The 25,962-nt window shown below is 37.9% G+C and overlaps 2 protein-coding genes across 2 annotated transcripts; one reads left to right on the plus strand and one right to left on the minus strand.

Moving 5' to 3' along the window:
- Positions 1 to 1,204: 1,204 nt before the first annotated feature.
- On the minus strand, positions 1,205 to 4,865 carry LOC5568977 (NADPH-dependent aldo-keto reductase, chloroplastic). The gene is given in 7 exon segments (XM_001658219.2): positions 1,205 to 1,720; positions 3,620 to 3,792; positions 3,939 to 4,052; positions 4,129 to 4,236; positions 4,311 to 4,374; positions 4,376 to 4,392; positions 4,665 to 4,865. Coding segments are annotated over 7 exon segments (879 nt in total). The 5' UTR covers positions 4,717 to 4,865; the 3' UTR covers positions 1,205 to 1,369.
- A 12,197-nt stretch (positions 4,866 to 17,062) lies between these two features.
- Positions 17,063 to 25,372, plus strand: LOC5568985 (coiled-coil and C2 domain-containing protein 2A). Its single transcript, XM_001658220.2, has 6 exons — positions 17,063 to 18,387; positions 20,964 to 22,419; positions 22,485 to 22,777; positions 22,835 to 23,299; positions 24,358 to 24,845; positions 24,901 to 25,372. Exons 1-6 carry the CDS (start codon positions 17,269 to 17,271, stop codon positions 25,202 to 25,204), a joined length of 4,125 nt encoding a protein of 1,374 aa, XP_001658270.1. The 5' UTR covers positions 17,063 to 17,268; the 3' UTR covers positions 25,205 to 25,372.
- Positions 25,373 to 25,962: the final 590 nt, after the last annotated feature.

The raw sequence follows: 25,962 nt of genomic DNA on the forward strand, positions 1-25,962 counted from the left end.
CTGTAAGACGTTATCCAACGTCAAAAAACTCAAATTTGGGAAATGTTTTCATGATGGTCGCTAGCAAATATGGTAAAGTTACTGTTAAGACTTCGAATGGCGTTGAAATGTGGATCTCATCAGGAGAAAACGACACAAATCCTTAAAGTGGCATTTTGGACCATTTGACCCTACAATATAATCAATGTCGCGCAAAAAGACCCTTAAAAATGTTACGCCTGAAAATTGACTTTTACTCACCTATCCTCTATTCCGGCACACCAAACAATTCCTCCTGGTGCTGGTTGGAATTTCAGTGGATCATCAGGCTTCGATTGTTTTCGAAAACGAAACAATTGCTTATTCGAAGCAACACAAACCTTGGGTTTATGCATTCTAAATGGTTCTATCACTAAATCGTTGTCCAACGCCGATTCCCAGCGTCTCCATAAGGCTCGTTCCGTAGCTTCTTTGCTGTACTCGGTTCCATCGCAGAAGGTGATACTTTCTAGATAAATTGGTTGCACCAGTAACGACATAAGCAGCGAACCCTGCACGCCAAGTACATTCCATCGAGCCATCTTATCACTGCACGATACTGAAAGTGTTCTCTGACCTTTTCCGGGTTTGGTTCTTATCATCCCTACATCTTGTGCCATCAGATCTGATCCTGAACACTGCAGTAGTTTTCCACCAGTCATTCCTTCTGCGCGATCAATGATTATGGATCCAATCTCACTTGTCTTATCATCTAACTTTATCTTTTTAGTTGGTGGCTCATCTTGCGATGACTTGTCAGCTTGTTCGTAAATGCTGGCGTCTCCGCATGGGCTATGCGTCGTGAAAAAATGAAAGAACACTTCATTTTTCAAACGAAACTTCTTTGTTTTGATCTCGTAATCGAAAATATGCGAATGATCTGATAAACCTAACTTCATTTCGTTCATCAGATACCGCAGAAAACCTCTTCGTGCCATGATCTCAGCATGACTGTCATTGAGAACATCACCTTTCTCCGATAGCTCATTGGCTCCCAAGCATTTTGTTCCGGTTCCAAGAGAAACGACATCCAGCTTCTGTACACCTGCAGAGGACTCAGCCTTCACTATCGCTGATAAAATCGTCCACTCAAAGCCTGCCTTCGGCTTTCCCGTTTGGGCAGCTGGTCAAACTTTGCAAGGCATATTTCCGAAATTCTATTTGCAAAATCCATGATTGCAACCACTTTATAAAATGTATAAATGTTTATTGGTTATAATAAGTAATTAACAGTTAACAGATCACCTCTTAAAAGAAAATATTATATAACAACACTAACAAAGGCACCAAGTGATAAATGAAAGCGATTAAGAGCTAAGCTAATGAAACGCTCTAAAACGAGTTTCGTCCATTAAACAACAGCATCCGGGTTCCAAGCGTACTTCATACCGCTTGTATTCTTCAGCTCATCGAGCAGTTTCATATCTTCCAATGGGATTTCAAAGTCAAGAGCAATGTTTTCTTCGATCCGATCTTGGGATCGGGCCTTGGGCAGTACACCAATCTCACGTTGCAATGCCCAGCGGAGTAAAACCTGGGCTGATGATCGACCGAGACGTGATGCTACGTCGGCCACGACGGGATCTTCCCTTAAGCTGCTGCTGCCGGATGTTCCGAGAGAAGAATACGCCTGCAGAAAAATGCCTTCCGAACGGCACAGATCCAACAGCTCAAGCTGGAAGTAGTGTGGGTGCCATTCAACCTTTAAAATAAGAACAAAGCAATGAAGAAAAAATGAGTTTAAAATTATTGTGAAAAATGTGCATTTGTAACTATTTAAGTTGTTTAAGTTTAGAAAACTATGAGTAATTCTCGCTGAGACCGGTCCACTATTTTCACTTGGTCTTTCAAAATGTTCAAATTTATGCTCATTCGAAATCTCCTGTCGAGTAAGTAAAGAAACTGCATTCGGTTGGTCAAATTGATAGTATATTTTAAACATTTTTTGGAGACACCTCGATTTTGTCAATTCTTGGCTCACTCAAACTGCCATAACTCAGAAATGTGTTCAATTATCCCTTTACAATAACACGGTTTTGGAAAGAGAAAACATAGGAGCTTCATTTGCAAAAATAAAAATATTAAGTCGCCATAATAAATTTGGCTGCATTATTGGATTTTATCGTAAAAACTGAATTTTCATGGTGTTTGCAACTACCGGTTTAAAAAGTTTTTGCATCATTGTATAGCTGACCTAGTTTTACACAAAATAGGAAACAAATAGAGGTGTATGTTTTTTAATCGAAAGTTATGTGCAATTTTGTAGAACACTTCCTAACGCTCTGGTGCAATTTGCGACCATATAGACATTCTAACACTAAACAAAAATATTTGATTGTCAAAATGTATTATATAGTATCACCTAAAATATTCACTTAGTGTAGTGAAAGATTTTTCAAATTTATCGCAGGCCGCACAAAATGGAGTCGCAGGCCGCACGGAGTGCTGAAACACACATATTATCGAACTTGCATGAACCTCCGATCTTTTTTCACTAAAAGTTAGCCTTGGTAGTCAAAAAAAGCAGGTAGAATATTAAAAAATCTTTCATCGGCAAAAAATTGAAAAAAGTTTATTTTTGTATTTCTGCCCTTTCCCCATATAAAGGTTCATAGGAGAATATTAGAGTCACAAGACTGACCACGGAAGCGAAACGAACATCGCGAATAATGTCGAATGTTTACAGCCTTCACAGCACTGTCACCACTGGGTGAAAGATGAGGATCTTCTCTTAATCGTAGTAGTGTTAAATAATGTGTAAATTCATTCGTTTGTTCAGTAACAACAAGCTACACACTTGGTTACCAATGGCTTTTAGGGCGAGATCATAAATTAAACGAGATTCAGCAAATATTTTCTTTTCATAAATTATGAAAAATACTGTAAAATCGTACAACTTTGAAAAATAAATTCATTAGATCAAAACTTGTCTTGACTAATCAACTAACGATATGATTATCTTACATACAAAGGTATCGACCGTGATAATTATATTTTGAATTTGTTTATCGGTATATCGGTCTATTTTGCTCGAAGTAAGAGGGAGCATGAATAAGAAAGCAATGAATACTAGTCAGCCTGGCTGTCTTGGTAGTGTCATTCTCAAAACACACCAATCTTTTGCAAGTTGTCGGTGAAAAATAAACGATCGCGCTAGTTTTCTGAGTATACCGCACAACTTATTTAAGTGACGAGATCAGTGGGTTAATTGCAGTGACATTCATTGAACTACTCTATTTTATAGCAAAATGCATCAGATTGTGTCATTATCTTTATAAGACCGGTTCATCATGACAATGAATGATCTTTAACATGAGCTCTCAATGATCTTTAACACAACTGCACTCGGTTAAATGGCTTTGATAATCATTGAATAATATGACTAGAATGTGTGTGATTGAAAGGTATATCAATATTGTGTAAAAGAAACCACGGCAAAACCGTTGGACTAGTTCTAGCGATAGAAACTTGTGATTTTATGCGATGATAATGATTGTCATTATGATGAATGTCAGAAAATGAATAAAGAAAGATGTTTGCTACAAATGTTTTCATAGTAAATCATCGTTATACCCAAACCTTAAACATAAGACAACCGTACCTGATTAACAGCTGGTCGCACGCCGTTACAATCAGCTAACAGTTCTCGAATATGCTTGACGGTATAGTTTGAAACACCGATTGACCGACATTTGCCTTCGCGATGTAGTCTAGATAGCACATTCCACGTGCACTTACGATACTTGACATTGTCTGGATGGGATATTTGTAACCCTGAAAACGAATTAAGTCACATTATCACACAAAATTAGTCCTGCAGTCCTGCAAATACGAACAAATGGAACAGTGCGTAACAGTTTGCGCAATGTGACATAACAGTTACGAACTGTGTCCAAAGAGATCAAGTAAAAATCGCTTACCACTCACGCCGGGCCAATGAACGAGGTAAAGGTCAATATATTCTGTTTGTAAATTGGCCAATGACTTTAGAACGAGTTCCTCCACGAATGCCTCGCCTTTGTTTACTTGAGATACTAGAAAAAACGTGAGTGAACTATGCTAATTTACGCAATTCAGAACTTAATCTGCTTTTGTGGTAATTTAACTTACTTAGCTTCGATGTAATGAATATATCTTCCCGTTTCAAATTATACTTTGGGAGCAACTTTTTCAAAGCATTTCCAATATGCTCCTCGTTACGATAAACTACTGCAGTGTCTGTCGAAAGGAATAAAAATGTTACTCGTGAAATGTAATCAAAACCCACAACCTGTATATTGCAAACAACTAACCAATATGACGATATCCAGCCTTTAGTGCGTAATCCAGAGTTCGATAAATCAGATCGCTACCGTTGTACTTGATAAGTACCAACTGTGTATATTAGTAAAAGAGCAATTGTTATGATTTAGCGTTCAAATTCAATCTTTTCTTTTGTAAATATGACTAAAAGCATTGAATTGCTTTGAAAGTGAACTGTAGTGGCGTTTGTGATCGGTGGTTAAATCAGTCAAGGTATGGAAATTAGCATGCAGTAGAATGAATAAATAATTTCGTTTTCAAAATTACGAATTTGTTCCACAAGAGCTTTGCTTAAAATGAAACTTCTGATGAGAGTGAGCAAAATGAAACAGAAAAAAACTTACATCCAATCATCGGAATCATGTGTCCAGTGTTCAATTTGAATGTTGCATTCATGATTCACCGATCACTTTTATAACTTATGCGGCACAGAACAAATTTCGAATCGTCACTAGAACGGAATATTTCACACTTGCGTCCGAGACGTTCCGATAAATGCACGTTCAATCGATGGACAACAAATCTATACTGCGATAAAAGTCCAAGCTGTCAGTCTGCCACCACTTGGTCTTACGTACAGGCTCATAAGCAATACAAACGCAACAGGTTCTATGTAGCAGTGGCGTACGGTAAATCTCAATGATAAAGCAAAAGGTAGGAACTGGCGGCTGGTGTAATTCTCAATGCGTACATGATAATTTGAACTGACCGTTTAAACGAAAGCATTGTATGTTTATTATTCATTAAAAAACGGATGCAACAAGTTAAAAACATGCAATAAGCAGAAAATACAAATCTTTAAAAACGCGATCTTTACAAGCACAACTACACTTAGGACCGATTTCTTCACCTTATTTTACCTATATAGTTAAACTAGGTTTATGATTTAAACGGTGGCGAAGAAATCGCTTACTATAGAGTTAAACAACCCCAAGAAAAACTAAAAATAGCATAGTACAAATCTGTAGCTTGTACGACTGGTAATGTGTGGCCCATTCAGAATTGAAACATACACAAATTGGAATAATTTGGATATAAATCAACAAAAATCAATTCTGTTTTAATTCAAATTACAAAATTACAAAAAAAAATAATAAAAAAAAATTCATCCCCTTTTACAAGAAATTGATGGACTTTTCCCAGAATACGATTCATTAATTGGCGCACACTATTTTCATCCATATTTTTGACGAGTTCATCCCATTTAGTTTACAGTTCGTCAATGTTTTGGCGATACTTCCATTCGCTCTTAGCTTCCACTAATAACCTTTAATATCTAAATTGGACTGAATTGGAATTGATTAGGTGGGTATCACGCATTATGAAAAAATACTTAAATTTTGTCACAGCTTGATCAAACAGCTTCATGGTACGGAATATGGCCACATTGCTCAAATTTTGTTCTCTGTTTGGCTATCTGCAGACATGGTATGATCGTAGGCTTCAATATCCGAAGACAAATCCATTGGAGAAATTTGGATTTGAATCAATGGTCCTGACTTTCATCTACAGCTGACGGTGCACAGTAGCTGCCCGACGCTTCCTTTGTGGCTAGCAATCCGTCGAAATAGTTTCTTCGTATTTATTCAGTACAAGCCACACAGTATTTCTTGGAGAACCTAACAATTTGCAATTTCTATTCTTGATCAAGATGGGTTATCCAAATGTTTGTGCGTAATGATTATGTTATTATTGTTATAGAGCACGTATAGACGGTTCAGATTCTAAAGACCACTAAAGTCGTAAGAACCAAACATATTTGTTCCAATTCTAAGTGGGCAACAGCTTACTCTTAAAACACACGTAGAAAATTATTTATTCATAAAGCAAATAGCTTTAATTTAATAACTTCAATACATTTCAAGATTATGTCCGATGATGGAAGCCATCTCCCAAGATTTAATCATATTGTCATATCTAGAAGAAAAATAAATTTGTTATATTGAATACATTGAACCATCACACCTTTTCGCCATCATGTTCCAAATTCTGTTGGGAAATCATTTGCCGGTTTTTCTCGTAAAGTAACTGTTTTTCGCACTCTGGGCGCCTTGGCGATCTTTCGAACCGGATGCGGGACATCAAGTGTGCACTTTACCATGTAATGTATACCGGAGCAACATTGACGTAGGCGAGGATCAATTTGACTGTAGTACTAGAGCACAACGCCTAAATTCATACTATTTCATTCATTTATTTAGTTAACATCTACACAGATAACACTGAATCAACAATTTCACGCCAGAATACTCGGTTCGTGGCCGCATCTCTCCATCCTCGGTTCTGCCCCACGCTCGCCAAATCGATACGCACTTGATCCGCCCACCTAGCTCGCTGCGCTCCACGCCTTCTTGTACCAACCGGATCCGAAGCGAATACCATCTTTGCAGGGTTGCTGTCCGGCATTATTGCAACATGCCCTGCCCATCGTATCCTTCCAGCTTTGGCCACCTTCTGGATACTGGGTTCGCCGTAGAGTTGGGCGAGCTCGTGGTTCATCCTTCGCCGCCACACACCGTTCTCCTGCACACCGCCGAAGATCGTCCTAAGCACCCGACGTTCGAAGACTCCAAGTGCTTGCAGGTCCTCCTCGAGCATCGTCCACGTTTCATGCCCGTAGAGGACTACCGGCCTTATGAGCGTTTTGTACATGGTACATTTGGTGCGGGCGTGAATCTTTTTTGACCGCAGCTTCTTTTGGAGGCCATAGTAGGCCCGACTTCCACTGATGATGCGCCTCCGTATTTCACGGCTAACGTTATTGTCAGCCGTCAGCAAGGATCCAAGGTAGAAGAAATCGTCGACCACCTCAAACGTATCCCCGTCTATCGTAACACTGCTACCTAGGCGAGCCCTGTCGCGCTCGCCCCACCAGCTAGCATGTACTTTGTCTTGGCCGCATTCACCACCAGTCCAACTTTTGCTGCCTCGCGTTTCAGGCGGGTGTACAGGTCTGCCACCTTTTCAAATGTTCGGCCGACGATGTCCATATCATCCGCGAAGCAAACAAATTGACTGGATCTCGTAAAAATCGTTACCCCGGCTGTTAAGCCCGGCTCTCCGCATAACACCTTCTAGCGCAATATTGAACAACAGGCACGAAAGTCCATCACCTTGTCGTAGTCCCCGGTGGGATCCAAACGAACTGGAGTGTTCGCCTGAAACCTTCACACAATTTTGCACACCTTCCATCGTCGCTCTTATCAGTCTCGTGAGCTTCCCGGGAAAGCTGTTCTCGTTCCATGATTTTCCATAGCTCTACGCGGTCGATACTGTCGTTTGCCGCCTTGAAATTGATGAAAAGGTGATGCGTTGGGACCTGGTATTCTCGACATTTTTGGAGGATTTGCCGTAAAAGATCTGGTCCGTTGTCGATCGGCCGTCAACGAAGCCGGCTTGATAACTTCCCACGAACTCGTTTACTACAGGTGACAGACGACGGAAGATGATCTGGGATAATACTTTGTAGGCCGCATTTAGAATGGTGATCGCTCGAAAGTTCTCACAATCTAACTTGTCGCCTTTCTTGTAGATAGGGCAGATTACTTCTTCCTTCCACTCCTCCGGTAGCTGTTCTGTTTCCCAGATTGTGCCTATCAGCCGGTGCAGACAAATGACCAGCCTTTCCGGACCCATCTTTATGAGTTCAGCTCCGATACCATCCTTACCAGCAGCTTTATTGTTCTTGAGCTGGTGAATGGCATCCTTAACCTCCCTCAAAGTGGGGGCTGGTTGGTTTCCATCTTCCGCAGTACTGACGAAGGCATTTCCTCCGTTGTCCCGTCCTTCATTGCCTGTGCTCTCAGCAGGTGCTCGTCGAAGTGCTGCTTCCACCTTTCGATCACCTCACGCTCGTCCGTCAGAATGCTCCCATCCTTATCCCTGCACATCTCGGCTCGCGGCACGAAGCCGTTGCGGGATGCGTTGAGCTTCTGATAGAACCTACGCGTTTCCTGAGACCGGCACAGCTGTTCCATCTCCTCGCACTCCGTCTCCTCCAGGCGGCGTTTTTTCTCCCGAAAGAGGCGGGTCTGCTGTTGCCGTTTCCGTTTATAGCGTTCCACATTCTGCCGGGTCCCTTGCTGCAGCATGACCGCCCGCGCTGCATTCTTCTCCTTCAAAACCTCCTGGCACTCCTCGTCGAACCAATCGTTCCGTCGACTCCGTCCTACGTACCCGACGTTGCTCTCAGCTGCATCGTTGATGGCTGCTTTTACTGTTCTCCAGCAGTCCTCAAGAGGGGCTTCGTCCAGCTCACCCTCTTCCGGTAATGCAGTCTCGAGTTGCTGCGTGTATGCCGCAGCGACATCCGGTTGCTTGAGCCGCTCTAGGTCATACCGGGGCGGCCGTCGGTACCGTACGTTGTTAACGACGGAGAGTTTTGGGCGCAGTTTGACCATCACCAGATAGTGGTCAGAATCGATGTTAGCGCCTATTCATACTATTCTATTACTTTAATCTAATCGACCATATTTGTTTTTGCAATAAATTCTTTCTTTGATTTATTTCGATTTTTTCTCATGAACAAATTTATTTATTTACTCTAAACTTCGGTTTCCAATAAAACTTATTATGCTTTAAAATCTTAAGAAATTCCAAAAAGTATTCGATAATTTTCAATAAATTTGAAGCAACATTTTTGGAGCTACTCTTTGATATTCCATGAAGAATTTTAGTATAATAGAATCCCTCAAAGAATATCAAAGGAAGGCTTCAGAACTTTAGCTATAAATCTCTTGCAAATTAGTCAATTGATATTGTGGGGTTTGTTCATGCTTTCAGTGTGAATTCCTCCTGAAGAAACAACCATTTCTGCTATGCCTATTTTTCAAAGGGTAACACTTTTTTTATATCCACAAATAGATTCCGGGATACCGTAATTTTGGGTAAAATTGATCATTTTTCACGGTTTTTCTAGTCTGTTTTCTATAATGTTAACAAAGCCAAACAACTAAATGCAGGAAAACAAGTACGAAGGTGAGCATCATCGACTTATGTACCGAATTTTTCTAACAAATGTCATTTTAGTGTTAACAAATACCTCTAAAATAAAAAAATCAGAGGAACTCATTTCGGGGTGAAATTGATCACTTGTCAATGCCATTATTGTTAGTTTCCAAAACAACTCTATACGATAAATTTCAGCTCCCTGAATCCGAATATGCTTTGTAAAATTCTTAACAATGCAATATTTATATAAATAACGAATAGTTAAATATCAAGAATTATGCGGAAAACGCCTAAATGTATGGGAATTTCCTAAGGAATTCAATGATATCTGACAGAAGTTCAATTATTTCAACCATATGAGCTAATTGGTACAAGTTTTGGTGATGAAATCTGGTTTGGGGATAATCTCAAGCATCCTCACAAACTTTCAGGTTTAAACCATGTTCAAATCCTTGAATAAATAGAAGTTCATAGGTGGTTTGTCAATACTGCACCGTGCATGATTTTGAAATTTTACGTTATTTCATAGTAATAAACATTCTTTAACGCAAAAAAACTTCACAACACACAATTCGACAATAGTTACGACAAGCAACGTTTATTTACTGCAGCTCCATTATGTTTTTGCTCCATTATGAATAAATAAAATCGTGTGATACCGATGATCAATTTCACCCTTCTGATTAATTACACCCGATTTTACGGTTTATTCCCGAATTCAACTAAAAAAATATTTGAAATTATTTTTTTTTCAAATTCAAAAGTTCAAAGTTTTTCCTCGCTACCCTCCAAAAATTCATTGATCCTGACAAATATATACTTGCTGAAATTTCGATTGGAAATTCCTTCGTAATTCTTAATTCCTACTTATAGTTTTCCCAATATTATAATGTTTTTTTTCGCGGAGTACATCCAAAGTCCTTTAGAAATATTCTCAAAATTCTCAAATCAATTGTTGGCAAGACCCATAATCTGTAATTGAATTCTTGTTTAATTCCATTTCGGAATTCCTAGAGGCTTCCTGGCAGAGTTCGAGGCCACCCTGAAGTCAAAGAAGGAATTCTAAAAAAGATTCACAAGCAATCTCTTTATTTTTTTATTCTTTAGAGGTTTTTATTATCCTATAATCATTCACATCTAGAAAAAAAATATTAGAAATAATCACTTATCTTTCGTTGTTTCGACACTTTCTTGAAGAACTTCATACAAAAATATTTTCATACTCTAAAAACCACATCAAAGAATCTAATAAAAAAAAGTAAATTCTAGGAGTTCTGCTCAAGGGTGGAACTGGCGGCTCTTTACTGCTACCCCAACGTGTCGCTGGTTCTAAAAAGTAAACAACCATACAAAATTACGACCAAACAATGGTGAAGGCGTAATCAATTTTCAAGAAAACATCTATTTTGGGAATTAAGCCGAATTTGCTGATTAAATTGCCAACAATGCACTGCAGTAGCACGTAGCAAATGACTGCTTGCAAACAATATTTTTTCAAGCGCATTGATTACCTGTAATTTTGCGAATAATATTTTTTACTTTTCCGCGTTAAGCCTTAAAACTGGTTCTGGACTTAGGCTGGCGGCTTTTCAATTTACTCCCATTTGACAGCCGCCCTCCACCCTTGGTTTCTGCTAAGTTGCAGAATTTTTATACGGTACCCCGGGGCAAGTGAGAATCCGGGGTAAGATTAGTGGTGCGGATCGCGAAGCAGGTAGTAGTGTTTGATCTTTTGCTCCCGTCAAATTATTTATCATGGTCTAATCGCTTATCAAAGTGAATCCTGTGACCCCAACGATCCTACCCATTAACAAAAATCCCTCCCAGTAACCTTTGTGGAGATGCAGAGGCAAACACGGTCTCCAAATAGCAAAGGTTACACACTAACATTCCTTCTTCCAATCCCCACCTGACTGCAAGGACGTGGCCGGCGCCGTTATTGACCCTGTATAAAAAGAGACACTGAATTATGCACATTGAAGAAGATTATGGCCAATCCCAGCCGTACTTCTAGTTGATTCTTTGTGCATTTTCACTGACTTCGGTCAATCACGGAATAGCAACCATTGATATGTGTAGTCAGTCTAAGCTAAGCTAAGCTAAGGTACCCCGGGGCAAGTGATAATCCGGGGTAAGTGGGGCGTTCCGTCATAGTTCACTTAGGAAATGTTTTTCATGAGGGTATTTTTCTAGAAAGTTTGAAGATACAATGACAAGGAATGTGTTGAGTACAAAAATTAGGGGGGTCCCGTAGCCTCGAGGTTACGCTTTCACTTCGCCAAGCGGAAGGTCATGGGTTCGATTCCCAATCCCCCCACACAAAAAACTTCCGTCCAGCCACCAGAAGGACGGCCGCACGAAGGACCGTGTATTGGGGAACACAACCATCCTTCGTCAGTATCGGATGGTGACTGAGACACACTGACCCTCTTTGTAGGCTGTTTGCCACACACGACACGGAAACATGGCAAAATGAACCATCGCACACCAATGGACTTCGATATGTGGATATGGATTGGACGAATGACAGCACTCTCCTCTACCTGCTCGGTATGAGAGAAATAGCAATATGAACTATAAATAGATTGATACTCGGCATAGTAGTGGGCCAAGAGCACGGGAGTGCCTATCAAATAAAAGAAAGGAAAAAAATAGTACAAAAATATTAAAACTGACACTTATATTGAGCTGTTCGGTAATCCAATCCGCATGGTTATTAAATTAATTAACTCATTACGCTTGGTAAAGAATGGACAAATTATGAGTGAAATTATGAAAAAAATCCACGTGCTCGGCTGGGATTTGAACCCAGGACTCTTGTATGCTAGACGAGCGCTTTACCAACTGAGCTACCGAGCCACTTGGTGACCCAATAAACTGAGTTGGTTACAAGTTTAGAATCTTACAGACCACGCGGACCCCTTTCATAACCAATATCCATCCATCTCATGTTCCTACACACGCGGAGCGAGCGAGTGCGATTTATTTAGTGTTGAAACTGTTTGCCTATCGTACCTACATTTTTCATAATTTCACTCATAATTTGTCCATCTTTACCACGCGTAATGAGTTAATTAATTTAATAACCATGCGGATTGGATTACCGAACAGCTCAATATAAAGTGTCAGTTTATATTAGAGTGTACTGCCTCTCTGTAGTAGTCATGTCGTCACTTGAGTGAGAACGACACGTTGATAGCCTTCCCACATCTTTACTCTTCCACAATACAGTTGTTGTGGAAGCGATGTAGGTACGATAGGCAAACAGTTTCAACACTAAATAAATCGCACTCGCTCGCTCCGCGTGTGTAGGAACATGAGATGGATGGATATTGGTTATTGAAAGGGGTCCGCGTGGTCTGTAAGATTCTAAACTTGTAACCAACTCAGTTATTGGGTCACCAAGTGGCTCGGTAGCTCAGTTGGTAAAGCGCTCGTCTAGCATACAAGAATCCTGGGTTCAAATCCCAGCCGAGCACGTGGATTTTTTTTCATAATTTCACTCATAATTTGTCCATCTTTACCACGCGTAATGAGTTAATTAATTTTACAAAAATATTGTTATTTCTATTACCATGTGTTTCATGTACTGCCCATAAACGCATGTCAGTCTCATGTTTGTTGGATTTCCTATTCACATGGGACAATTATGCGTTTATGGGCAGTGTAACAGTTGTCAATTCAACGCCATTTTCAACTTGCATGACAAATTGTGACACGTTTCACGTCTTGCATTGACTCGCAAAAAATAAATGTGTTATTAATCGAATTTCCATCTATAAGCTACAATTTTAAATATTGTTACAAGCTGCTAACGATAAACCGGTATATTGTTTTCATTTGATTTGAAATTTTCGATGGTCTAACTTATCCCAAAATATCTTTATACCCGGGTAAGTGGGACCTATCAAAACAAAAAACCAGAATCAAAACTTTTCCTAACGCGTTTCAAACATTTTCCAAGGGAGTAGTACTAAAACATTCAAACAAATCATTTTTATCAAAAAAAAAAGATCAATTACAAATTTGCATAAAATGGATAAAAAAGTGTAGTTCTTCTATAATTTTTTATTTATTTTTTATGTTTGGAATACGAATTCAAAATTGAACAAAGACAGAGATGATATTTGAAATGCATCATGAGAACGATTTCTTTTTTATTTTAATTGAACTTTATTTGGTATGTCTTCCTAATTTAGTAATTACGGAAAACAATTCCACTCCATTAAGCGGTAATCTGCCATGCATATAAATAATAACAGAACATATTTATAATTTCGTCAATAATTGAAAGTTTATGTGCTACTTTTCAATTAATAACTTATACATGAAATATTTTGAACATTTTTATTCCACTCTACACTTTTATTGAGGAATTTTTCAGTTTCTTCCTAAAGCGTAAAGTATTTTATGAAAGATCCCTTATGTACATCAAAAACGTACTCAAAATTAAAAATCTATGATTTATCAATCCTATTATTGTAATAGTTGACTTACTGATGTGGTTTGACGCATGAAACTGTCCCACTTGCCCCGTTGAGCGAGATAACTGCGTCTAATGGCTCATTCTGAAACTTTCATCTAAGGTTTTCACTATTTCGCAATTATTCGATCAATTTCATGCACACACCAGCAAATATGGTGCCAAAATGTGATTGTGTTGTTGAATTTAAAAAATATTGACATGTGAAAATTTTATTGAACAATTTGTTTGAACTATCGTTTTTCCATGCCCCACTTGCCCCGGGGAACCTTACGTACGTCCTTCTGTACGTCCTGATTTCTGAACATCCATCCGAAATTCTTCAACAAATTTTCAAAGAAATGCAAAATTTCATTCCAAGATTTAAATTTAGTAAAATCTTACATTACGGATTTTTGCAATGTTCTTTAAAAATACCGCCAATATTCGCGTGTTAATTTTCTACAGCTCCTACCACAATAATTAAAAATAGACCCTTAAAAAAATGTTTGGAATTTCTTCAAGTAGGGAAAAAAATGTTTCTACATTATTCTATTCGCCATAGAACCATGCTAAACATTTTCGCCATAGTTAATGCAAAACATTTTCTAAGATGTACAAATACCTTCAATAAAAATTCCATTCCTTTTGACGCCTATCATTTTTTATTATAAAAGAATAATAGAAAATAACAATTTTTGTAATCCATCTTACAAACCAGTTTAACTTTTCTGTCAAGTAGGTGTATCGCATGGAATCTCGTCAAAAAATTTCAGAAATTCTATGTTCAATTCTTAAATTTGTTGACAGGACTGAGTATTTTTTTTACCGAATTCAATTTAAGCTGAAATAATCTAAGAAATTTCTCAAGAAATTCTACCACTTTTTTGTATGTGTTACTCTCGAAATCTGATACAAATTGGATATGGATAGGGTGCAGGGCAACTTGGGCACTTCCATGATTTATTTTGGCATGGAGGGTTTTTCTCGGCCGAAATATCTGCAAAGTGCCAAGAATAGGATCCAGCTCCCTATGGGGTGATTTGTCAAGTAATTTGTAAAGAAATCCTTGAAAAAAATATTGAAGTACTCCTGAAGAAACATTCATAGAACCCGAGAGAATACCTGATTCATTTCTGGAGAAATTTTTTTGAAATTGTAGATGAATTACAAAATCCTCTCAGTAAACCTGTTGAAAAATATTCTTTAAAAATCCCTAGAAGAATCGCTTGTGCTGTTTACAGAAAAAAAAATCGCTGGAAAATACTTGGGAATCTCTGATCTATTTCGAAGGAATCTCAGAATGACATCCCAGGGGAACAACAATATAATTTTCGAAAGAAATCCTTCAACAAATTGATTGGGAAATTTTTGATTTTTTTTCGCGAAAGAGGTTTTGAGAGTACACTATAACGTATTTCGCGAGAAACCTAGGAATGTTAGAAATTTCTAAAAATTTCTTAGGTAGACACCTTTGAAAAAACTTTAAAATATTATTTTCGAGAGAGTTTTAAAGGATTGCGGGGAGCAACATCATTGATTTGTAGAAACATATAAGGAGTTATTTTTTTGTAAAAGAAAGCAGATAGATTTGCGGAGAATTTCTCTGAGATACCGCTAAGAATAATGTGGACCAATAGGAGGAATCTATGGAGTAACTCCTGGAAGAATCATTTATTGTTTTTTTTTTTTGCAGGAAGTCCTGGATAATTTTCTGCAGGAAATCCTGGATATTTCTCAGTAATTCCAGAAAATCCTAAAGAAAATAATCAGGAACAACTGGTTGATATTTTAAACAATCAATTGGAATTTATATGTAATAAGAACGTAGAGAACCCTCCTGTAAACATGTTGAAAAGAATTTTCAAAGTATTCTTGAGCAGGATTTCTTCAAGAGTTTTTTTAGCAATTTGATTCAGTTTCTTCAAAACAAAATGTCTGATCCCTAAAGCCTAAAATGATATAAGAAAAATTGTTTGAATAAAACTTCTAACCCCGGAAATGATTTTCCTCGGGAATCCTAGGAGGAACTCAGTGAAAACATCAAGGAGTTTTTGAAGGAAGCACTGAAAAAGTATGACAAACAAATATGAAGAGATCCCTGTAGGAGTTTTCCGATAAATCTCTTAAAAACACATGATTGAATACCTGAAGAATTTGAGGAAGAATCACAAGGGAGATACCTTGTAAGTTCTTTGGAAGAATTTTTGTCAAATAAACAATGAATACATTCCGTAAGGAAAAATGAAATTTGCAAATATCACTGAAGTGCAGCGATAAGAAAAAAATCACAAACAAATAAAATCATTACAAATCTAAGCAGACTATTTAAATTTGTGGAAATCGTGATTATTGCAGCCGACATTACTTCTGTAAAACAAGAAATTGCTAGTCCCCCTAGGCCCCATCCAGAAAGAAATCCTAGCTACGCCAATGCGTAGTAACTTATCTCGGCGTATATGAGCAGATATTGGAGATTTGTATAGATGAAAAGAAAAAAGTTATTTTGAAGTCACTCAGTTGGGAATCACTGGATAATGCTACAGTGCTCCACACGTGAATATTAGTGTGGGACAAAATCTCGATTCTCGATCTAATTCACTTTTTAGTTCCACACTTCCACAATCGGTCTAATTCACTTTCAATTCCACACGATGTCCGGGTTTAAAAACACTGGCCCATAATCCCGGACAGTCTCTTTACACTCCTTTGAATACACATTTGCTTCATAATTCACAACAGCTATGTGACGAAACATTGAAAGTATATCTCTGTATTTAATTGTGTACAAAACACTCCATAAAATATACTTCACACACTTTTTCTTCAACCTTTGGTTGGGGTTAATCTACAATTTACATGGAATGACGTCCGACAGAAACAATTAACTTGTTGTTATTTTTATTAATTATTAGACAATGTTAACTAGATTGAAAATGATAGTATAATAATCTTCAATATTTAATGTATAGATTATGAAAAAATTCCAAACATAAAAATATTCAAATTATGCATAATCTAATGAATATTATCAATGTGTCCTGGTATTGGTACCGTCCGGATTTTGATTCACCACGGTAATAGCTAACAATTAATACGTTCACGACTAGGCATTGCATGGTTCAAAATATGATTTTTGCTCCACATCGCTCATTAGATTCTAGATGACATTCTGAGTGTCCTCCCAAAATCTGAGCTCATTCGGATTAAAACTGAGATTGCACAAGCCCTTTTGAGAATACCTATGGGAAAAGCAAGCAATTCATTCAATTGGTCAGTCTCAGTCAGTGGATACATTATGAACAAGTAGTCGCGCACCGTCGACTGCTGCCATTACCTCGCTCGTGCTGTGTACTGCAAGCGTAATACATATCACAGTGGTGTGTCGCTGCTCGAGTTGATTTGAATTAGTAGGGTAACGGTTGCTAAGCAACCGAGAATACAACAATTGTTTATTGACTTTTTAAGGGCTAGTATGTAGCTATGTTTCAGTAGCAATTTAAACGGATTAAAATACAGAACTAACATAAATCAGCATGGCTGATCTAAAGCCAAAATCACCGCGTAAGCGTCGCACACGTGCCCGCCACCGTAAACGCCAATCACAATCGAAAATCACCAAACAACTTCAGCCCAACATAGCAGCGCAGCCCGAACCCACAGTAGAACCTCTCACCATGCGAAAGCCTAAACCTCAGCTCAATCCAGATTACATCCGAGAAGAGCTGGAAATCAAGTCATCCCTGGAGAGATTCAAGATCGATGACCGAACCGATCCTCTAGATGACTATGCTCGTGAAGTACTTTTCTTTGTCGATTCCATACCGGAAGTATATTACGACGCCCACGAGAATCTCGAAGATGTTACCGAGCAAACAGAACCCGATCCGCATGAGAAGTCACCCTCCATTCAAACCGTTTCCAACGCTCAGGACTCTCCGACACACCTCGCTTCATCGTACGTTCAACCCGAAGAGGATCAGGTCATAGAACCATACACGCTGCAAAAGATTACTTTTGATGATGAAAATTTACTATTCATCCCGTCGAAACATGTATCGGACATTATTCCAACGCTTGAAGAAGTGTCTGTCCATTCAGGTGAAGGAAGTGGAAGCGTGGCAAATTTACGGATTAAACCTAATCTTGATGCGGTCAATAAATCTCGCATGATAAATAGACTTCTGGAACAAGAACAAGAAGAATGGTTCGATACCAGCGGTGATTTAGCCAATCTGCAAAACTTTATAACCGATAAGCGAGTAAAGGGAGTGTGTGGAAAAAATTTTATCCCATACTTTGTGGAACCGATGCCACTGTCCCAGACAGCAGAACAACTGCCAATGGAACGGACATTGAAGATCTTGATCGGGAAACTGCGTTTCGAGAATCACCCTTCGTTCGACGAGATAGTCCGGTTGCGATTGAAACTGGAACAATACTACAAGCAGTACTACACTAACAGAAAATTGAAGGTAATTCCAGTGCTGCAGCAAAAGTTAGACGATTTGAGGCAAACAAATGAGGAATCTTCTAATGCAGATGACGTGGGCTTCAAGATAGAACGTCGGGAATTGCGTAAACTTATATATAAGGAGGCGAAATCCGAAAGACAGCATGAGCAGCAGATAGTGAAAATTTGGAAGGAATTGAAGGTAGGTAACATAGGATCGGTATAATCTGAAAGTAGGATTCTAAGTTCTTTTACCTTGAGTAGATTATTTGTTTTCAGATGGAGAAACATGTGGTCAAAACAGTTTTGTCATAATTTATCATGAACTTTCATACATTTTTGATGCAAACGTTTTAATTTAAATTTCCTTTGCAAAGAACTATGTTGAAATTTTTGACTCTTTCTCATGAAATTTAAATTTCCAACTCTCGACTCTGTTTTATGGATTTGATCCCAAGTGCATGCAGATCCACGTCCAGCTCGTTGCATGTCGGTAATAACTTACCTTAAAAAGGTACGATTCTCCATTGATTTTAGAAATTTCAAACATATTTTCACTGAATAAATTTCAGTTTGGCCCAGCAACACTTTTGTTTTTGGCTCTTTGATGCATTCACTAGAAAGTCATTGGACATTAATTCCAATCCATTAATTGGCTAAAATTGCCATCTCAGACAGACGGTTTAGGTGCAAATAATTTTGTTTTATGGCTAAAATCGGATTTAGAGACCGTTCTTATTCAGAAATTCCTTGTTTCAAGTAAATTGTCTAATTGTTTCGGTGGATGAGTGAATAAAAGTTCTCCTCTATGTTAGCATTGCATAGCATAGCATAGACTGACTGCACATGTCAATGGTTGCTACTCCGTGATTGATCGAAACTGGTAAGAATTGCACTTCGGTCCAAATGAATAAGATATGGGAGTTTACGCTTACTCTCGAAGTGCAATTTTAGCAGATTTCATATTATTTATATGATCGATAACGTCGCCGGCCAAGTCCTTACAGTCAGTTGGGATGGGGAAGGAATGTTAGGGTGTAATGATTGTTGCTTCTAGAGACCGTGAATACCACTGCATCTCCACAATCACCACGGGAAGGGTGTTTAGTAGTGAAGAAGGAAAAAGATCTGGGAGTTACCTTTGCTCGGTGATGCGATCCATGAATAAGGAGGAAAAGTACGACGTTCACTTAAAACTATTTTCGAATTTTGTCTAGCGGTGAAAAGATATATTAATATAGAAGAATCAGAAAATACGTCGACATTCAAAATGTCGAACCGTTCAAAGGCTATTTTTAGTAATGACAAGAAAAGAAGACTATGTATAACAAAATTGTATTCAATAAGAATAAGGGTTTATGCCGACACTTGACGTGACGAACCATCCATAGTTTGTTTAAAATACAAAAACAATAATGATTGAAGTTTGTCAAAAACAAGTTCAAAACACTAATCAATCTTCTTAATTTAATGCAGTGAGATGTAAATAGGTCAAATAGTCATGAAAATTTACCTCATAAACGTATATAATATCTTTAGGAAACGTAATCCTATAGTACGCCGACATTCATAATGTCGAACTATTCTAAGGTTATTCTCAGAAATTACGAAAATAAGAAAGGCACAATCGACACTCCACAACTCGACATTCTATAACTCGATATACTCTATAAATCGATGGATTTTTCAATCCCTTCAAATGTCCATACATCATACTCTCCATAAGTCGATATTTCTATAACTCGATATCTCCACTAGTCGATGTCACGTGAGAGGTAAATTTCTCTCCATAAACTCGATATTTATGTTAAAACCTTTTTTTTTTTTGGGAAACGTGGTCTAATTGTACTAATAAATACTTACAAGCTGTAATAAAATTTGAAAAAGATGAAAATAATAAAACTATTGTCAGTAAAAATAACGTGATTTTTGGAGCATTTCGAAAAAAGTTTTCAAACAAGAGTTTTTAAAATACTTTCAACAAAATAATATTGTTTTCTTACAGAGATGATCATATATGTATTGGAAATACAGAAATTTGTTCCTTCGATTTAGTGATTTTTAAAGTCGGTATATTCTATAACTCGATAATTCTATAAGTCGATGGTCCCTTGAATATCGAGTTATGGAGAGTCGACTGTACATGTATATTCAAATTATTTAAAACAGAATAAAGGTTTATGCCGAAACCTGTAGTGACGGACCATTCATAGTTTGTTTGAAAAAATACAGAAACGTAACGTTGCCTCTATACAAATGTGTAATCATAAGCATGAAACGAGCTCACCAGTTGATAAACCATCCTCGATTGAACTCGAATACCTTTTCGCACTCGCACAACGTGAACCGGACACAATTGACATTGATTCCATCGCTTGCTCCACAGGAACATGGAAAAGAATCAAAGGACCACAAACTACTCCAAATCACAAATCGCGCGCACCTGTATAAAAGTTCTCCGCTAGGTTCTAGGATTAACTCCTCAAGAAAATTTTGATTGGTTCTATCCAAGCTTTAGCCAAAATATCTATTATCTATTATCTATGATTTAGATAGACATCATAAAATCCAAAAGAGACTAAGGATAAACCATCTACAATCCTTCTATTGAGATGGAAGCCAATATCTCATACGAGCAGCCATCTAGCTATTATTAAGATTTTTTAAAGTTTCATAAAGCAAAATAATGACTCAAGGTTTTTGTCTTTGCTTCTTATACCATAGTTCCTTCCAAATCTAATAATTGTTGGCACCATTTATTCTTATTCCATTAAACAGGACAAAAAATCTGATCAAGGATTAAAACTAACAATCAATGATGAGGACACCGATCAACAAGCGGAAAAAGATAACTGGAACAACCGCTATGCAACTGAGCTCGAAGAAACACTCGAAGAAGAGCACGAATTATATATAAAAGAAAAACATGACTACAAATCGTATCTCCGTGACTTGGAGCAGAACATCGACAAGGCTGAAATATTAACCGTTCAAAAGCCCAAAAAACCTGACATTTCCCGACTAAAGCAAGAGTTTGAAAAATCATTCAATGAATCCTTCCGAGCACCCGATGAGCCATTGATCAGCTTAGTGCTGCAAAAAGACACTCAGAGCGCCTTCGAGACAAATTTGAAGAAAGAATTGCGCTACAAGATCAAATTCTACATCGACGAAAAGCACGTAGCCTCAACAAAATCCAGACAATTTCAAAACAATTTCCTCGTTGATTTTAATACTTCGTTTTCGATTAAACTGACGACGAAAATCCCCGAAACGATGAAGATCGAGCTATACGAAAAGAATCGATTGAAGATTAAGCTGAAATTGGCAGAGATCTTCATACCACTGCCGAGTGCCAACGAACTGTTCGATGATGAAGAATATGTGCAGTATGAATTTTCTTCAGGTAAACTTTTCAAACCAAACGAATATCGTAATGGAAAAATTGATTTGAAAGTTGGTTGGTTAGAACAGGTTGGATCATGCTTCCCAAGTCCTTCCAAGCGGAGAACTGTGCCTAAGCGAGTTCAACTATCGAAAGATTTGATTCAGAAATGGTTCGATGAGCAAGCACTCGATCCAAACGATTCTGATGCTGAAATTCTTATGAAAGCACTGGAGAAAGGACGCCAGGAACAAGATTCTGATGACGAGAAAGACGATCTTCAAGAAAAGGATGAGCCATTTGTTTTCAACGAAGATTTGCTGGCGTTTTGCTCGGAGGAAGAGATCAATGGAAATGAACGTTTGAATATGTTGAGTCAACGATTCTACAGCAATTTGAAGTATAAGAACATAAAGTTCATTCCTCAACTGGAGCGAGAAGTGGAGATTCCGGATGAAACCCAAATCATTGATGAAACTCTTGGCACGGATCCTATCGATCTACAGCGACATCGAGGGAAGAAATACCTCAAAAAAGTCTACGATACCATAACCAATCATTGCAGTGTTATAAATCAGGACAAAATCGATGATAATTTGCTTATAGGAGATCAGATACCTACATTCGGTACGTTGAGTTTAGCTTTCTTCGAAATTTTCGGTCCTCGAAGACCGCTGAAGCCCTCTAGGCGGTCTCCTATGAGCAGAACTTCAATACGAGTGTCGGATGTGAACCAGTTCAAAATAGTCGTTACAATTGTGAGAGCATTCGGTATTCCCAGCAGATCGGAAGACCATCAGCTTTTGTCCGCCGGACGACGCAACAGTAACATGTCATCGACGAAATTTTGTATGGAGACGTTGAAGATCAGTTTGATGTCTTGAATGTTCTATTTTTTTTTAATTTCACCGTAGCATTTCGAGCATCTAATGTTCGGCCATACATCACTATATCGATTAAGGATAAAATTTTGAGAACTTCTACAGTAGATGGGACGAACCCTACTTGGAATGAGCAATTGGCAATTCCCTTGGACGCGAACAGCGATCAAATGAGAAAATATTTGAATATTGATCTTTATGACGAATTTATGGAAGATCTTCTGGAAGATGATCGTTCAAGGCCAACGGAAGTCTACCAAAGAATCTCGAGTAAATGGCTTGGTCAGTTGCGAATTCCGATCAGCACAATTTATCTCAATCAACGCGTGAGTATGACTATGCTATTTGCTACTGTTAACATTAATTGAATTCCATATTGGTAGATTGAAGGAACCTTCGAAATTAGAACCCCACCAATTCTGTTTGGGTACACACGAAGTAACACTAATGAGTCGCCAGAGTATACTTCCATGTTGATTGGATCCAGTCTACCGGATATGCGAGAGCTGACGCACATTTCACTATTCATCAATTTAGAGCCAAACGTTGAGATTCCCAGAATTGATACCAATGAACTGGAATGTGTAGAATTAGAGCAAACTAAGGCTCGCATTTACCTGTGGTTCGAGGAGTATCGCAATGAATTCCCTTCAAGGGCCAAACTTCCATTGGTTACTCTGCTTAGTGGAAAGCGAGTGTGTGTTACAAGACTGCTCGGACCGGTAAATGTACCTTTTGTTATTGATGAAAATGTGGAACGCATGATTCGACGGTATGTGTCATTAATTCCGGTTTATTACAATACGGACGCATGTTCCCAGCTTGGCGGCATTTGGTTGACAAATAGAGTGAGTATCCAACTACCGTTAAGTCACCAGTCACCGTGCGGCCTCCATTCACCGTGCACATGTACAAATTCCTACAGAATATTCATACAATTTTCACAAATTATTTTTTTGTCAGCAAAATAAGATAAAACTGATGAAATGAAGTAGTTTTTGTCACATAGCATTTTGAAAAACCTAGTTTATGTAGCAAAAATCATGTGAATTCTGTTTGATAACAAGATTTTTCAACACTCTTAGTAGAAACACCAAAAATTCACATTTTTAATTTTAACGATAGAGTATGATTTTTTTCAAAATTTCAACAAGTGTTCATTGTGGATACTATTAGTAAGATGCATTTCATCGTATGAGCAATGAGATTTTATGCCAATTAGAATTTTATATTGTGTTTCAGTCGAAAGACAAATGCACGGTGAATGGATCCCTCTCAGTATGTATGGTTCCTATTACCGTGCATTAGTGTAAAAGGCATGAAATTATTCGGTAATGTTAGATTTATTGTTATATCGTAATTAAACATCTTCATATTTAGTTTTTAAGTGAATATGGAATGATTTGGACAATACAGTCAAACCTCCTATAACGATTTTAATGAAAAGATAATTATTCAGCCAATTTTTAAACTTTTTATGGATTTTATTGTAAATGAAGATTTGAAAAGTCTTAAAAATGAGTGCGCTCACTATTAGCAACATAGTTGCTCCATCAACAACGTTTCTTCAAGAAACAAAATTAAATCATGGCAAAATCTATACGCACGGTGAATGGTGCACTAGTGTGCACGGTAAATGATGACATAGAACGGTACGAGGTGACCTTAACATGAGATTTTCAAACATAATTTTTGAGTAATTTTTAGTTATGCATCACTAGTTTTAGATTTTTCTCTGATCTATTATATAATTATACGCTACGTAGTGGAATTCTAATACCCATCAAATTATTTGGAAAAGCTACATAATTTTTTGAAGTGCATTTTTTTTTAAATGCACGGTGAATGGTGGCTTGACGGTATTGTACCTAATATTTGATATATCAAAATTGTAACATTATTACAGGAGATGATTAACATAATGTGCGCCTCTCCGAAGGATTTAGGAGTTTTGCTAGTTTGTTTCTACATAATTCTGGAATTCGATGCCTATCTCGTACTTGGACACAGTCTTTTGACCGGAGATTGCACTTTCGTCTTGCTACGCGAAGGGAACGAATACTTCATAGTTGATCCAACAAGTGGCAAAAAATACAACAGCACCGATACGTATTGCCCACTAACTCGCATTTACTACATCGTCAACCAGGATAACGTTTGGGGAAACATACAGAAAGAAAACCGAGTATTCCTCACGCAGTTGGATGTCAGCAAATCTGCTTACTGGAGACCACTGTTCAATCGATCTCATGAAGCTCCAACTGGATGTGTCCACGATGGAAATTTCTTGTACAAGAACTCTTTAAATGTGCGTGATCTACAGAAAACTATTGAACGAAAGATTATGAAGAAAATTGCCATCTGGCGGACCCATCGAAAAACTATTTGGAATAGGTAAATTAGTGAAACAGATTTGAACAAGATTAAAGCTCACAATTTTCTTCCGCAGATACATCAGTGATCAGTTAAAATACGCACTGTCTGCACTGGAGGTAGACCTTTGCATGGAGACGAATACAGACCGACACTTGGACGTGTTCAACCAACTTTTTGCCTCGTACAAAATCAACGGATTCCCAATCAACCTGCCGTACACCAATTTGTCGACAATCATAGCGCAGGTCAAAAGTACCGGAATCCATCTCAACTCGGAAAACAAAGTGGAATTCTCGCTGGGGGTTTTCATCAAAGAATACCCCAGCAATATCTACTCAGTGTGGATATTTCTGGTTTCACTAGTGCCCAAAGTATAGAACAGTGGTTCATAACATATTTAGAGTGGCGTCCCTTTTTGAGCGTTCCGTTGCCTTTAGAAAACATTATATCTAAATGTTTTTATAATGAAATTGGAAGTTTGTGAAAATAAAGGACAATGGGATCTGAACTGTGCATACTACGTGAGAGTTAAAAAACAATTAGTATTTTTAATATTTGGTTTATAGAAATTTTATCCGAAACTCATTGGTACATTAAGTAATCTTAAAAATTCGCCAGGTAAATTTGTTTGTAAAATTTAAGCAATAATAACATTGAAACCAATACATCGATACACTTCATTTCATTTCGTTCGTTCCGTTCAATAAGCAAAGTTTTCGAAAACATGTCCTGACAGAAACTGCGCCAACGAGAGTTCACTTTCGATGATTTTTTTTATATACCAATATAACGATTCTATTCCGCTAGCCCGAATGCCACGTGCCCGAATACCATCAACCCGAATAAGAGGTGCTCAAATTGCACTATTGTTGCAGCAGTATAACACTTAAGAACAGCCTATGTCTCCTGTAATAATCCCTGTAGGAATCGTGGGATGAAATGGATAAATCTATGAATTTTTTCTGATGGAAATTGTTGGGGAATCCCTGAGAGTATTTTCATAACGATACCTGCCGAATTTACTGAAGATACCAGCGTTCGACTGCTGGAGGAATATATTGAGGAAGTTCAGAAAAAATCCACTAATCAAAAAATCATTGTAGGAATTTCTGTATGAAACATTCCGAAAATTGCT

This window comes from Aedes aegypti, chromosome 2, assembly GCF_002204515.2.
Source record: "Aedes aegypti strain LVP_AGWG chromosome 2, AaegL5.0 Primary Assembly, whole genome shotgun sequence".
NCBI classification, from domain to species: domain Eukaryota; kingdom Metazoa; phylum Arthropoda; class Insecta; order Diptera; family Culicidae; genus Aedes; species Aedes aegypti.

Bases quoted from the DNA above. Each gene is read 5' to 3' on its own strand.
- LOC5568985 (XM_001658220.2), top strand. From the start codon at position 17,269: ATGGCTGATCTAAAGCCAAAATCACCGCGTAAGCGTCGCACACGTGCC. The intron at 18,388-20,963 runs GTAGGTAACATA...TCCATTAAACAG, and splicing joins AAATTTGGAAGGAATTGAAG to GACAAAAAATCTGATCAAGG. The intron at 22,420-22,484 runs GTATGGAGACGT...ATTTCACCGTAG, and splicing joins CATGTCATCGACGAAATTTT to CATTTCGAGCATCTAATGTT.